Source organism: Triturus cristatus, chromosome 1_2 (assembly GCF_964204655.1).
Source record: "Triturus cristatus chromosome 1_2, aTriCri1.1, whole genome shotgun sequence".
In the NCBI taxonomy this organism is placed as follows: domain Eukaryota; kingdom Metazoa; phylum Chordata; class Amphibia; order Caudata; family Salamandridae; genus Triturus; species Triturus cristatus.
The window spans coordinates 1175359000-1175374461 of record NC_140580.1 but is presented as its reverse complement, the minus strand read 5'-3'; the positions used below and the strand labels follow the sequence as shown (position 1 = coordinate 1175374461).

Genomic DNA, 15462 nt, shown 5'->3' with positions numbered 1-15462 from the left:
AGAAGGAGATTATGATTCACCCAGAAACTGGACATATCCATGTCAAACTTCCTGAGAAGAGGAAAATGGGCTTACAAGAAGACTACCACATTCCTCTAAAAAGGAAAAATGTGGGTACTAACCCTTCTCCACCATAAATTCCACCTTCTTCACCCATTGATCCAAATTTACTCATTACACCTACAAATTCTCTTCTACCACCATCACCTGACCCACAGGGTACAGGGGATGGGGATATAGATGACTACACACCACGGGATACTGACCCTTGGGATAATTATAATGCTGACCCTCAACCAGATAACTATCCCGAGCTAGATCCATCCAGACCTTCTCCAGATGTTAATATTGGATATATTGAGCTTGTTAACAGAGCTGCACAATATCAAGGAGTAAAGCTTCATAAAGAGAGTTTAGAGGAGGATTTGTGTTTGACATCTCAAAGGGCTACACAGACATTACCAATGTTAAAGGGTATGCTTAAACATACAGACAGCATCTTTAAAGGCCCTGTACGAGCTGGAATCATCACTCCCAGGGTAGAGAAAGTACAAATCGGCACCTAATAACCCTGTATATATCAAAGGCCAATTACACTTGGACTCTCTCGTAGTTTCCACCGCTCGTAAAAGAGCTAATTCGCAAACAGGGGAAGCCCCTCCTCCTGATCGAGTCCAAACTAATTGACGCTTCAGGCAAAAGGGTAGCGTCGCAAGCAGCTAATCATTGGCACGTTGCCAGTGCTCAAGCACTGTTGGCAAGGTATGATAGGCTCATTATAATGAGCTTGAAAAGCTCATTGAATTTCTTCCTGATGAGCGTAAGTCTAGAGCTAGTGACCTTATTCAAGAGGGTAAATTAATACCTAATACCTCTATCAGGTGTGATCAGGCAGACACATGAGCTTGGGCTGTAAACACTAGTGTACTGCTCCGTTGACATACTTGGTTAAGATTTTCAGGATTCAAGCCTGAGCTGCTAGCCGCTATTCTCAACCAACCCTTTGACAAAGAACACCTCTTTGGTTCAGCTGAAAAGATGAGAAAGGATACTGAGGCTGCTCGGTCCATGGGGGCATTCCAATCCCCGTCCAACAGAGGATCCTTTTGTTGCTCATTTTACAGGGGCGGCTCCAAACATGTGTCTACAGATAATCCCTCCTCCTCTTACAAGGGCAACAATCAGTCGCCCTCTTCAAGAGGTTATTTTAGAGGTGGATATAGAGGAAACAACGGCAAGGGAAGAGGCGGAGGCAACTCAACACGCGCTTAACCTGCAAACACCAAACACTGACTTCCTTTCCATACCCCCTGACCATTCCACTCCTGTCGGGGGACGTTTTTCCCAATTTCTACCCACTTAGAATAAGATTACATCAGAAAACTGGGTTCTATAAATTATCCAAACTAGTTATTGCCTGGAGCTTATAAGCACTCAACCGAACATTCCTCCAAGGTCACACCTCATGTCACAAGAACATTGTCCCTCTTTTTTGCAGAAAGATGCAATAGAACCAGTCCCTTTACCATACCAGGGAGCAGGGGTGCACTCTCTCTACTTTCATAATTACAAAAAGGACGGCTCTCTCTGGCCTATATTAGACCTCAGAGAACTAAATCTATACATTCAGTTGGAACATTTTCATATGGTAACACTCCAAGTGCTTCCCCCTTCTTCAGCAATGCGACTTTCTCTCCACTCCAATTTAGAGGGCGCTTACTTTCATATTCCAATACACCCTGCGCACCTCAAATACCTCAGGTTTGGGGTAGCAGGTCAGCACTATCAATTCAAAATCCTCCCTCTTGCACAACAGCTCTCTACGCCACACACAAAAAACTGTGCAATTGCTCCACGAGCTAGGATTCACAGTAAATCTGTCCAACCACCCACGTCTCAAGCATATCGAAGAGCTACTGTAAACACACAAAAAGCTCTAGCATACTCCACTTCAGCCAGAGTCCGTAATATAAAAACCCTGATGTCTTGGTTTCAGCCTCATCACTCCTTACCAGCTCGAGTTTTCATGCAGTTACTGGGAATGATGGCGTCTTGCATTCTTATAGTCCCCTACGCAAGACATCAGATGCGTCCCTTACAGGAATGCTTAGCACGTCAGTGGAACCAAGCTCATGGTCTGTTATCAGATCTAGTGTTGGTAGACGCCGCACACATCGCTCTCTGCAGTGGTGGAAGACACAAAACCTTTTAAAAGGGCGGCCCCTCAGCGACCTGGTTCCACAGATAGTACTGACAGCAGACTCATCACTGACCGGTTGGGGAGCGCATCTCCAAACCACGCAATTCAGGGCATTTGGCGCTTGCAGCAGAAGCAGCTTCATATAAATCATCTAGAGCTGCTAGCGGTTTTTCTGGCACTGAAAGCATTTCAAGTTCAGCTAGTACACAAGACTGTCCTAATTCGTACAGACAACATGACAGCCATGTACTACATACAAAAACAGGGAGGGACACACTCTCTCCAGCTGTCACAGCTAGCCTAGACCATCTGGAAATGGGCCAAACATCACAAAATATATCTCCTAGCAGAGCACCTTCCAGGAGTAGACAATCAGATGGCAGATTTGCTCAGTCGTCAGACCCATCAAATCCACAAATGGGAAATACACCCTGAGGTTCTCCTCCCATTCTTCCAAATGTGGGGACTCCCCACACATAGACCTGTTCGCCGCACATCCTAACGCAAAATGGCCAACTTTGCCTCCAGGTATCCACACCCATTGTCCAAAGACAATGCACTATGGATGAATTGTTCAGGGATATTTGTTTACGCTTTTCTGCCTCTCCCACTCATTCCATTAGTGGTTCAGAAACTCAAACAAGCGTCCCTGACACTAATTCTAGTTGTTCCCACATGGGCATGTCAACCTTGGTTCACAACCCTATTGGTACTTTCAATAGTTCCTCACCAAAAACAATAGGTCTCGCAGTGACATTGTTTTGAACTATTGACATTGAAAATGTTATTGTTTTTTTTCCCTTTGTGAAGCATTAATCAAGTAATGGCGTTGTAAATGACAATGTCTTTTACCCCCTGTTGACCCCCGCAAAGCTCATCAGCATGTGCCTATCACTGTTTGCTGCGTATCCAACAAATCCAGAATGGACAGCTGTTTATCCCAGTGGAGTTTTTCAAGAAACTCGCTTAAAAGGCCATTAAGATTGTATTTTAAGTGCGCGTTTACTGTATATTTGGACCAGTGGCTCAGCTATCAATAGTGCAGAGTGGAGGGGGCAATGAGGTGCGCACCTCATCCAAATAATAGCAGTTTTTTGTTATTTTAGATTTTCTACTGCCAAACAATGGTTTCGGGACATTTTCTGTGCTTACGGTAGAACCCAGCTCTAATTAAGCACTGGTTGGTGAGAATGAAGATGAGGAGGGTTTGTGTTCAGGTGATGACTGAGCGCACCATTATCTTTGTAAAGAGAAACGTCGCACGTAAAAACTAACTCGGTGTCAATGTCTGTGAGAATCCAGCTCGAGCCAGTGAGCAGAGCCTCTATCCGGAACCGACGCACACGTCGCAGGGTGACGGTGAAGAAAATGTGAAGTACCCTAACTGGAAGCTTCCATGAGAACCCCGATTCCAGCAAATACTGTATGATCGCTCTGTTACTCTGTTTCTAAACAACTGTTCTAAAAAACACAAAAACAGATGCTTAGTTCGGCCCCTGAAGAGCAGAACATACTCCCTTGTACACTACAAAGCACGCTCCCTTTCAGACGTGAACATCCGCGTTCCATAACACGGCAATAAAAACCAGCAAACGGAACGAAAGTGAAGGGAAACGAGGATTACCATCCTGACGGAATTCAGCGCTACAGAATAATTGGCAACATAACGAAAGTACAGTTTTTATATCGCGAGAGCCTCTTAGAAGGTAGGCTATTCAGCAGACACGTGGACTTCAGTAGTGGAAGTTTATGGTTGGCTGTGAAGTGGGTGAGGGGGCCAGAAAGGACGACAAAAATGGAGCACAGCACTATAAATCCAGCCATACCGGTAATTTACACAAGCCTAGGCTTTCCTCAAGAGTGCTGACCCATTAATGTTCGTGGAGGGGAGAAGGGGGGGGGGGGGGGGGATATCTTCCGAGAGAAAGCACAGGCCCTACTGGCCAGTATACACGAAGAACAGACCGGGCTGTGGCGGCCTGGCAGGCATCCACCCACCAGACTTTAAGAACAGCCATAAATCCAGTGGAGCGGAGTAGAGGGATCCATCGGACCGGTCCCCCAACGCTGAAAGAGTGCGCTGTTCACACACCCTCTGTGCCAAGAGCAATCTAAGATGGACTTAGTGCCCATGCTCTTTGTGGAGTAAAGGAGTCACTGCACAGCTGTGACTCGAAAGACTTCTTTGGCTCGGACTGCTGCATCTTGTTTTGCTTCAAACACTAGATGGCACAAATATGCAGAGCATGTGAATCCACAGCTCTACATGCAGCGAAGAGATGCTTACAGGGCACGCAACATAATACTTTTTAGGTCTCGCCTGAGCCAGCGCTTTAGCGCTGCTCTCGCGAGAGCTTCTGTAAAAGGGGGATCTGGAAGTGCAAACTAGGGCTTTTCAGGCCTCCAAATACAGTGCATGTGCGCCGGGCACGCGCACCATTTGGCAGCCTGAAAAGCACTGCCTGATCACTTTCGCGGCCGCTTTGATGTCCTCAGTGAGCCGCGCGGCCACTGAGGACATCAAAGCGAAAGTGATCACCATTTGTCACCCCCTCCCTTATCCCACTTCCTGCTTGTTCCCCATGTTCCCTGATCTTTTTCACTGGGCGTGAATGATTTACCTCCCTGCACCATGCCTCGCTGCCTCTTCCTGCAGACACACAGGTTGTGTAAACAACCAATTCCATTTGCGTTGGCACCTGGGACAAGCTGAGCGGTATTTGCCCCTCCACTTATTACAAACAAACTATTTGTCCATGTGTAAATTACATGTGAAGCAATATTTGTTCACAAATTTTCAGTACCCGAAAATGTTCACCCAAAGTACTCTGTTACTCTCGAACTAGGTTTGCGCTCTACAAGCGCTCTACATACATACATAATGGAACTAATTGCCCAGAAGTTGTACACAAGGCCATAGAAGGTCAAACTGCAGCATCCGAGTCCATCGGATCAGTGTTTTGTTTGCAATGATGCATGCCAGTCTCCCCCCTGTGCCCTTCAATCACATGTGAGAACTGTCGCACGAACAGCAGAAAAACACAAAAGACATCACCCGACGACTGATCGGCAAAGGCCTGCCAATTGTGCCTACCTACCACTGCAGTCAGATATCCATCGCCACGCTGCAGCTGCGTTCAGTGTGACAGGAGCACCGCTACAGTCTGTGAACGTCTTCAGCACTCTTGACCCTCCCCCCACCCAGCTATGGTGAAACAGTCAATAAAAACGCACAAAAGCTTATTTTCATTGGCAATCTCTGCTTCGGCTGATCAGATCACTGCAGTCACCTAGCTAAAGGCCCATTGCCTAGCTGACCCCCCCCCCCCCCCCTAAACAACGGGGAGGGTGCGGGGCTTAGCATCTGTTGGTGACTGATAACAGAGCTATTCTTAGCTAGGAACCCCCCCCCCCCCCCCCCCTTGCAATCAAGTCAAGTCAAGTTAATCTTTATTCGGTTATTAGTACAAAATAACCATAAAAGTACATAGACAAAATACACTTATATAAAAATTACAATTATAGGGCCACATATAATAATAAAAAACCGAGTAAGTTCAGATCTCCATTGTTTTCCGTAATTTAAAAACATTTTTAAGGAATGAGGAAATAAATACGACAGTTAAAACATTATCCAATTTCTGTACAGCTAAAAAAGCAGGGCGACACCGATTAATTTCCATCATTTTTAGCAAAGGAACAACAAACATTTGTCTTGGTCTAGTATAAAATTTACAAAAGAAAAGTATATGCATATCTGATTGTACTGATAAATCGTCGCAGGGACATTTTCTCATAATTTTTGACCAATTATTCATAGCTGGAAAGCTGAGTGATCTGAATAGTAGATTAAATCTAAAACGTGTCAATAAAAACCTTTCGTAATCACTCGTTTGTAGCTTTAAATATGGCTGTAAACTATTGCAAATTACAACTTGCTCATGAGCTACTACCGTAGATTTCTTAAACTCTATTCTAGCTCTGGTTTCTTGCAAATAGGTCATACATCTATCTTTTAGACATTTTCTAGAAATATTACAAAGAGAGGGCGGGTCAGTATAATAATCCCCTAGCCCTAATAGCATAAGGAAATTATTAATATAATGCAGCCATCTGATTTTCCCACACTTCTCTAAGCCCATTGCATTTCCCATAATCATTCGGTTTAAACCAGATTCATCTGCGGTCCATATTCTATGCCATAATAGTACTGGTGCAGTTTTTATTATATCTTCTAGGTATGGTTCCCCTAGTTCTACATGGCAAGAATATGTTGAGACACTCTGTGGGACGCCCAGGAGATATTTCATAAAATTGTTTTCGACAACTTGTAATATGCTGACGTTTGCATATCCCCATAGGCCTGCTCCATAAGTGACGATAGCTATACAAGTTGCTTTGTAAACAGTCAGTATTTCCTTAATTGGTTTCCTCCCTATTTTCCGACTAAAATTTTTTAAAGCCATGATAGATTTACAGTACAGCAGTTTCCTTGTCTTAATTGTATTGTTCCATAGCCCAGAGCTATCAATTAAGACCCCTAAATAGGGAAATGTTAGGGTGTCCTCTACTGGGGTAGTTCCAATATAAATTGCTTTTTTCTTCCTCTGTGCACCCGGCCCACAGTGCATGGTGAATGTCTTAGAACAATTTATGCTTAAATCTAGCTGATTCATAAAATCCGAAAAGGAAGTGACTACTCTTTGCATGGCCTGCGGTGTTCTAGCCATTAGTACCGCGTCATCTGCATATAACAGAATTGGGATTGATCTATTTCCTACCATTGGTACGTCCCTACACTCTGTTATCAGAGTCTTTTCCACGTTATTAATATAAAGTGTAAAGAGAAACGGCGCCAGGACACAGCCCTGTCTTACACCCCTTCTGATTGCAAATGATCTAGTACATTCACCATTTTTCCCATATCTTACTCGGGCCGATGCTCCTGCATAAAGGTCTCTCAGGAAGTCAATGATCTGCTTATCCACACCCAGTTTGTCCATTACTAACCAAAGTTTACAATGTGTTACTGAGTCGAATGCTGAGGTAAGATCCACAAAAGTTAAAAACATTCGTCCCTCCTTCACTTTGGTATATTTTTCAATTAAAATATGCAAATTCAAACACTGTTCAATGGTACCAAGACCTTTCCTGAAGCCATACTGCAGGTCACTTAGAATATTAGCTTCATTAGCCCATATATGTAACCTATCTAAGATTACCCTTCCTAGAATTTTAATAGTAGAATCCAGGAGTGATATTGGGCGATAACACTTGCAGTTTTCACGGTCGCCCTTTTTAAAAATTGGGACTATCAGGGATTCACACCACGATGGGAGGAGGCCTTTTTTCAGAGTGGCATTAAACAAACGTGTAAGGATTGGTGCCCAGAGTTCCTTGTTATTTTTAAATAAGTCAACAGGGACTCCATCAGGGCCAGGTGCTTTTCCCGCCAAACTTGCATCAATACATTTCTGCACCTCTGTTATTGTTATTTCAGGTTCAAGTTGGATACTCCTCTGCGCACGATCTCTCAATTGGTTATCATCATTGGTACCAACCGTGTGATCCTGTACAGTGGTATACAACTTAGCAAAATATTCGGCCCACTCACTCTCAGTGATTGCTACATCTAGTGGGTCCGTATCACTGAAATTTAAAAAGGGGGCATTAACAACTCTCCAGAATGAGGCAGAGTATTTACTTAGCGAGGCGTCACATAAAGCATCCCATGCTTCCAGCTTTAATGCATTTTTCCTATTTTTAAGGGTCTGCTTATAGACACTCCTACACTTCCTAATTAAGTCGGCGTCCTTCTCTGTAGCATGTATAGCATGCTTTAGACTTCTGTAAGCCTTTGTACATTCAGAATCAAACCACCTCTTCTTCCTTGTGTTCCCTCCATTTGTACCAACCCATAATAACTTCCTTGTTTGGGCAATAATCAATGAGAAATTACTAATAAAATCAGAATCATTGGCATTTGCATCTGTACATACGTAAAATTGAGGCAGCATGTTTTTAATTAGTTTCTCCTGGAAATCTATGGGGCAAATTTTTGTCCACTTCAGAGCATAGCCATTTTTACGGACCATAGCGATGTTATCTATTATCACTTTAGATTTGGTCCTACCACGATATTTCTTACATCCCATGGTTATTTTAAAGCTTAATGGGAAATGATCACTAAGTGGGCAATCCAGGATTTTATAATTCTGGATCATATCCCTATGTCTAGAGGTCATTAGGGCATAGTCAATAGTTGTATTTGCCCCTCTGCCATTAAACGTTGGTAAAAAGGGGATTTCTGGACTAATCAGCTTATTTACAAAGTCCAGATCATTTTCAAATATTAATTCATTTAGACAATCCCCTCGTCCAGAATGTTCAAAATGACTAGAGCCAATGTCTTTATCCAATTTTATCCCACATAGCCCATTCTCACCACTCTTGCATATTTGGCAGTTAAAGTCTCCTGCCCAAATAATACAGGTATCCTCTGTCCTCCGCCCAATTGCCGAGGTGATGTTATTACCTAATAATCTAAAAACATCCATTGGGTCTTCTCCTTGGATGTTATCATAAAAATTAATCAAAATTATGGAAAACCCCTTGTTAACTGTGATCCTTATAATATGATAATATACATTGTTAAAAACTAACTCAGTTTTAACTCCTACTAGCAGGTTCGAAACATACGTACACAAACCTCCTTTAGCCCTACCATAAGCTGAGCTGACCGCTGGGGAATAGAATGTTTTAAATCCATTAATGTGTATAGGTTCCGTTGTCCATGTTTCCTGGAGGCTAATTACATCAAAATTGCCTACCAGTTTTTCCCAATTTTCATTGCCCACTTTGGACCTCAGTCCTGCGATGTTCCAACTCATAAAGGACCAAACCTCCCCACTAGATTGATCATCTTCTATATCTTTACTACTATCAAGAGGTATTTCCTCACCACAAAATACCTCAATTTGTGGACTATCACTAATAGGGACCACCTTAGCTGTCTCTATTTCGGCGGAGGTATTCCGAAGCCCTTGGTCCCTTGTCTCATAACTTTTGAGAATATTCAAATCAGTGGGTCTGTTGTCTCCCCTGAGTCAGTCAATGTCTTCTAGCCCCTGCAGGATCTGAAATCTATTTGCTAAAGGGATTTTGAAATTTGGGCTAACATTACCTCTATGTCTGAACCTATAATCCCCAGAATACCAGGTATCATCTCTCCTTAAATCCATTAACGGGTAAAAGTAGGTTAGATCTAGAGTGTGAATTCTGCCAGTATTATAATTTGATTCCCCTTGACAAATAAAACTCACAGCTCTTCTGTCCCTCAAGTTTACGATAATACAATCTCCTTGAATATCTTTATGCCTTTGTCCAATCCAGTGTACCCTCCTAACATTTAAAATTTCTACACGAGTTTGTCCAGGCAATGGCCTATTGTGATTCAGCCAATAAATTACCTTATTCTTGAGTTCCTGATAATTTTCTACCTTTCCGTTACTCAACTCTGGTACCCCGGTCAGCACTACTGTATAGGGTAATGACTGTGGAGGGAGGTCGATATGTATTCTCTTATCCTTATCATTCTGTTTATAGACTTTTTGGTCTGCCATTCCCTCCTTCTCATCATATCCCTTACCTTTCTCTTTTTCACTTCTTTTTCCACCAGTATCTATTTTATTCGACATATTTGCCCCCATAGGTAGAATAAGGGGTGCATCATCCTTCTTGCTCCTTTCAGGTAGAGTCGCAGGTGCTAATGTGTGCGGTACATTAATAGCAACATCATCTGTATTAGTAGTACTCGATGCAGCTTTAGATTTAATTAATGCACCAAAATGTTCCAAAGTTTCTAGAGTACCTGCCCCTTGCTTTTCTAAGCCCTCAATTTTATCAAAAAGGGTCTTTAATCTTCCTACCACTGGCAGTATCAAGGACTTCATTACCTGCTCTATTTTCATCATGAAATCTACCAAATCACTCAAAGTAATGGCTTCTTGTAAGGTGGAGTTATCTTCAATACTATTTAATGACTTCCTTTTAACTCCATTCTCTTGGCGAGGGGGTAAAACAAATTTCTTATTTTTCCCTTTTGGTTTTCCTTTCTTGCGCACAATCTGCGCCACTTTTGTTTTTGGTCTACTCTCCTGTATCTCCTGCAGGGAGGTTACACCAATTGTCGAACCCATAGTGTTTATATCTTCATTTTCACAAACAATTATCTCCTCCCTATGATCGGGGACATTATTTATATTAGATTGTCCCTCACTTAGTCCTAATCTAGGAGTTAGAGACAACCTGTTATCTCGATTCGTAAAATCATCAGGAGGTGTACTTTGTGAAATTACAACACAGTTCGAGTCCTTAACCGGGAAGTCCGCATAAGAGGCCATTAATATAGATTCTTGTGATAATTGCATACTCAGCATAGCATTGGAGCGATCCTCTGTGTCCTGTTGCTGTTGCGCTAACAAACATAGGCTAGGAGGTAGTGATAGCCGCCTCTCAGTGCTCTCAATAGCGTTGGCGACTACTCCAATTGTTTTTTGCAACATCCTGTCTATTGCTGTTAGACTTGGAAGAGGGGTCTTGGTGGGGGCTTTAGTTTTGACAGATGAGCGAGTGGCCATCCGTGTAGTTTTCCCCATTATTCACAGTCAGCGTACGCTCAGTGTATACACTTGACCCCTCAGATTAAGAGAGCAGCTAAATACCTGTGGTACGGATCAAGGGGGGTGGCCCAGCCCAGCCACGGTCTGCCACGGACGGCCACAGACGGCCCGCCCTTTGCCCGGGCTTAGCCCGGCGTTGCCCACGCGCGGTCCCGCGACGCGGGGGTCGCGGTGGTGTTTTGTGCGCCTCCTGGCGCGAAAACTGCGTGGGCGGCTCCCCTGCCGCTAAGGGTTCTGGGGGATGTAGTCCCGTCCCCACTCCGCGGCCGCAGATGGTGAAAGCGGCGGCGGGGGACGGAGCTTCCCGTGACAGGGGGTGTCCGGCGTCAGGATTCAGCAGCGGAAAGCAGCGTCTGCGACAATCCAAGTGAGTTCAGAGGAGGAAGTGGAGCCCCCTTGCAATCACTGAGCAGCTACCTACGTCATCGGCTCATCCTCAGTGGCAAATCTCCGAAATGTCCCATTCACGCGCCTCTTCTTCCTGGCTGCTCCTTTCTGACATTCCCATGGCTGCAGGCGCAGGAAAGCATGAAGGAAGCAAGCAAGGCTGGTATATTGGAGGGAGGGGAGCCAGCCCGCCGCACACAGGAGCTTCACGGGGAATCTGGAGATGTTTGGAAGATGCTCTTTTCGTTATTTTGTTATGTTTGTATTCAGAAATCGCACAATTTTGTCATGTTAGCTGATTGTTCTTCTGTTTCTGTGTTATGTGCACCCTTTGAAAGCGCCTCTTATGAAGGCAGTGCAACAGGAGGTGTGGGTGGAGGTTGTGGGCACTGGCGCTCCTGTGGTTTTCATCAGCAGCTTTTCACCCAGAGCAAGAGAAGGTGGAAGAGAAAGGAAAACTGTGGCAAAGGGGGAAGGCTGGGACCACCAAAGCCAATAGGCATGGCAAAAACATGTAAACGCACATACTCACAAATGCAACCTATTCACAAAAATGACATTTACAAACCCCTCAGCCTTTGGTCTGTACGTGAGATGTCATGTGCGCCTCAGTGGAAACAATGCACCACAAGGACAGCTAGTTGGAAAAGAGAACTAGTTTCAGATCCAAACATAGATGGGCCGTAAGCACTTCAGGCTAGCCTTTGCTGCAACCTCAGGTCACTGACCTGTTACTTTACGTCATGACCGGGCGCCTCACGGAAAGGCATAGGTGTCTTTAATTTTTATTGTTTTTTGTTCATCTTGTTTTCAGAGTAGAGTAATCTACCGAGCATCAAACTGCCTGTAGCAAGAAGAAATTTAGGCGGACTTAAGACCTCACCAAGAGGCCTAGCTTTTTGTTTCAAAATGCCCATCTGCCAGAGTTTGTGACCGGAACACAGGGCGCCATTCATCGCCTGCCCTCCCGGACACGTGCTTGTGCTCTGTACAATTGGAATTAGCGTGTGCAGGAAAGCCAATGTGCTGGCTATTGAGCACGTTGCTTATAGAAAGCACTACCTAGGAAGCGGCGGGTGGGTTGATTCCAGTCCCCAGCACTGGTAACCAGAGCCCCATTTTCTGTTTGCGGGCGTACCAGACCTTCCTTCTCCATTGGCCGGCTGTTTGCCTGCATGTTTGCAGCAGCGTTTTCACTGTCTTTGTCTGTCTTGCTAAGGGGGCAGCAGAGAGCGAATCCGAAAGGCACCTCCATGGTGCCGTAAAGCTGCCCCCCTCCCCCAGTGGCATATTACATTGCAGTCCCATGGCCAAGCCAACAAGCATTGGCATACCCAATAGGTCTCGCCTTTGGGACCTTAGAAGTGTTTAGCCATGCAACAGTTGATGTTGTTGCACCAAGGATATTGTGCTGCATAACTAAATACTTATAAGGTCCCAAAAGCGAGACCTATTGGCTATACTTGCACGCCGCACACTGCTGCACGCCACACACTGCTGCAACTGCTGCACGCCGCACACTGCTGCACGCCACACACTGCTGCACGCCACACACTGCTGCACGCCTCACACTGCTGCACGCCTCACACTGCGGCACGCCACACACTGCAGAATGCCGCTGCACGCCACACACCGCTGCACGCCACACACTGCTGCACGCCACACACTACTGCACGCCGCACACTGCTACATGAAACACTGCTGCACGCCACACACTGCTGCACGCCACACACTGCTGCACGCCGCACAAGGCTGCACACTGCTGCATTACTCACTGCTGCATGCCGCACACTGCTGGACACCGCTGCACGCCACACAGTGCTGCATGCCTCACACTGCTACACAAAACACTGCTGCACGCAGCACACTGCTGCACGCCACACACTGCTGCACGCCACACACTGCTGCACACTGCTGCACGCCTCACATTGCTGCACACCGCACACTGCTGCACGCCACACACTGCTGCACACTGCACAATGCTACACGAAACACTGTTGCACGGCACACACTGCTGCACACTGCTGCATTACTCACTGCTGCATGCTGCACGACACTGCTGCATGCCGCACACTGCTGCATGCCGCACACTGCTGCCTGCTGCACGCCTCACATTGCTGCACACCGCACACTGCTGCACGCCACACACTGCTGCACACCGCACAATGCTACACGAAACACTGTTGCACGGCACACACTGCTGCACGCCACACACTGCTGCACACCGCACACTGCTGCACGCCACACACTGCTGCACACTGCTGCATTACTCACTGCTGCATGCTGCACAACACTGCTGCATGCCGCACACTGCTGCACGCCACACTGCTGCACGCCGCTGCATGCCGCACACTGCTGCATGCCGCACACTGCTGCATGCCGCACACTGCTGCACGCCGCACACTGCTGCACGCCGCACAATGCTGCACGCCGCACAATGCTGCACACTGCTGCATTACTCACTGCTGCATGCTGCACGACACTGCTGCATGCCGCACACTGCTGGACGCCGCTGCACGCCACACAGTGCTGCATGCCTCACACTGCTACACAAAACACTGCTGCACGCAGCCCACTACTGCACGCCACACACTGCTGCACGCCACACACTGCTGCACGCCACACACTGCTGCACTCCGCACAATGCTACACGAAACACACTGCTGCACGCCGCACACTGCTGCACGCCGCACACTGCTACACGAAACACTGCTGCACGCCACACACTACTGCATGCCACACACTGCTGCACGCCACACACTGCTGCACGCCACACACTGCTGCACGCCGCACACTGCTGCACGCCGCACAATGCTACACGCCGCACACTGGTGCACGGCACACACCGCTGCGCGCCGCACACTGCTGCACGCCGCACACTGCTGCACGCCGCACACTGCTGCACGCCACACACTGCTGCACGCCACACACTGCTGCACGCCACACACTGCTGCACGCCACACACTGCTGCACGCCACACACTGCTGCACGCCACACACTGGTGCACGCCGCACACTGCTGCACGCCGCACACTGCTGCACTCCACACACTGCTTTTATGCGAGTTTATGCTACTGACATTGTAAATGACAATGCCTTTTATTTGTTTTAAATACAAAACATAAATAAAAGGCATTGTAATTTTACAATGCCAATAGCTCAAACTCTTATAAATGCGAGACCTATTGCATTGCAAATGCTTGTTACTCTTGAGTTTTAGTTGAGCATTCTCTGGGGTCGAGAGAGGAATTTTCTAAGCATTTTGACATTTAATTATCAAAGAATGTACACTGACGGAGAATTACAACCTACTTAAGTTCTTAGAATCCTTCATGTGCATCTACTTTGAACTTATGGACCACCCTTTCGCCTCCCTATTATACTGGAAAATTGATGGAAACTGGATAACTATATCTTTACTCTGATAGTTCTGTCAGTGAAGTGCCTGACTGATGCTGCTTTGCATTCTGGATCAGTGGACCTCCTGAATTCCTTAAAGGAGCACTGTCGAAATAATCCTATGCAGAGTATGTTACTTCTTTGTACCATGCCCTCCTTTGAGAACTTCTGCCAAATGTATATTATAGTGTTGACTTTAATTTCTAAATGTTTATTTGAACAAAGAATACAAGTTAACTCCTCCTACCTTGTGTTCTTAGATGTATATGCTTTTTTTGAACTGAAAACATTATCCATGAAATGTGTTCTCTGATCCACAAACAGTTGGAGATATTTTAAGGCTTATGATTTCAAAAGACACTGCCCATTAATGAGAACTAAAATAGCAAGCTGATAGCAGTTTCTACTCTGAATTCTACTGTGCTGTTGTTTCCTTCTTAGCAAAGTCTGTGGTATCGTTACTTCTGACAACACTTCTCTTCCTGCAGGTGTACAGTTTCCTAGACAAGATGTCTTTCTACACAGAGTTGTATAAGCACAAACCCAATGATGTGATTGCGCATGAGGATGAGACGCTGTGGAGGAGACGTACACCTAAACTCCTCTATGCACTTGGTAAGACTCTGCTTAGTTTACAATGTCCAGAGCTCTGTTCCTCTTCCCAGATGCTAAGAAGTACTTTCCTCCGGCTAAGTAAGGGGGAGAAGAGTTGGCCTAACGGCTAGGGCGGTCGACCTCGAATCTGGGGAACTGGGTTTGAGTCTCACAATAACGCTGAACATCCTGAGATTCTGGG

The 15462-nt window shown here is 45.8% G+C and overlaps 1 protein-coding gene across 2 annotated transcripts in view; it reads left to right on the top strand.

Moving 5' to 3' along the window:
• Window positions 1–15462, top strand: part of NUP188 (nucleoporin 188) — a 1223536-nt gene that overhangs the window by 337811 nt on the left and 870263 nt on the right. For both annotated transcript variants that reach the window (XM_085614037.1, XM_085614036.1), the window contains exon 15: window positions 15155–15281. In XM_085614037.1, the coding sequence (XP_085470163.1) occupies window positions 15155–15281 (127 nt within the window). The remainder of the gene's footprint in view (window positions 1–15154; window positions 15282–15462) is intronic.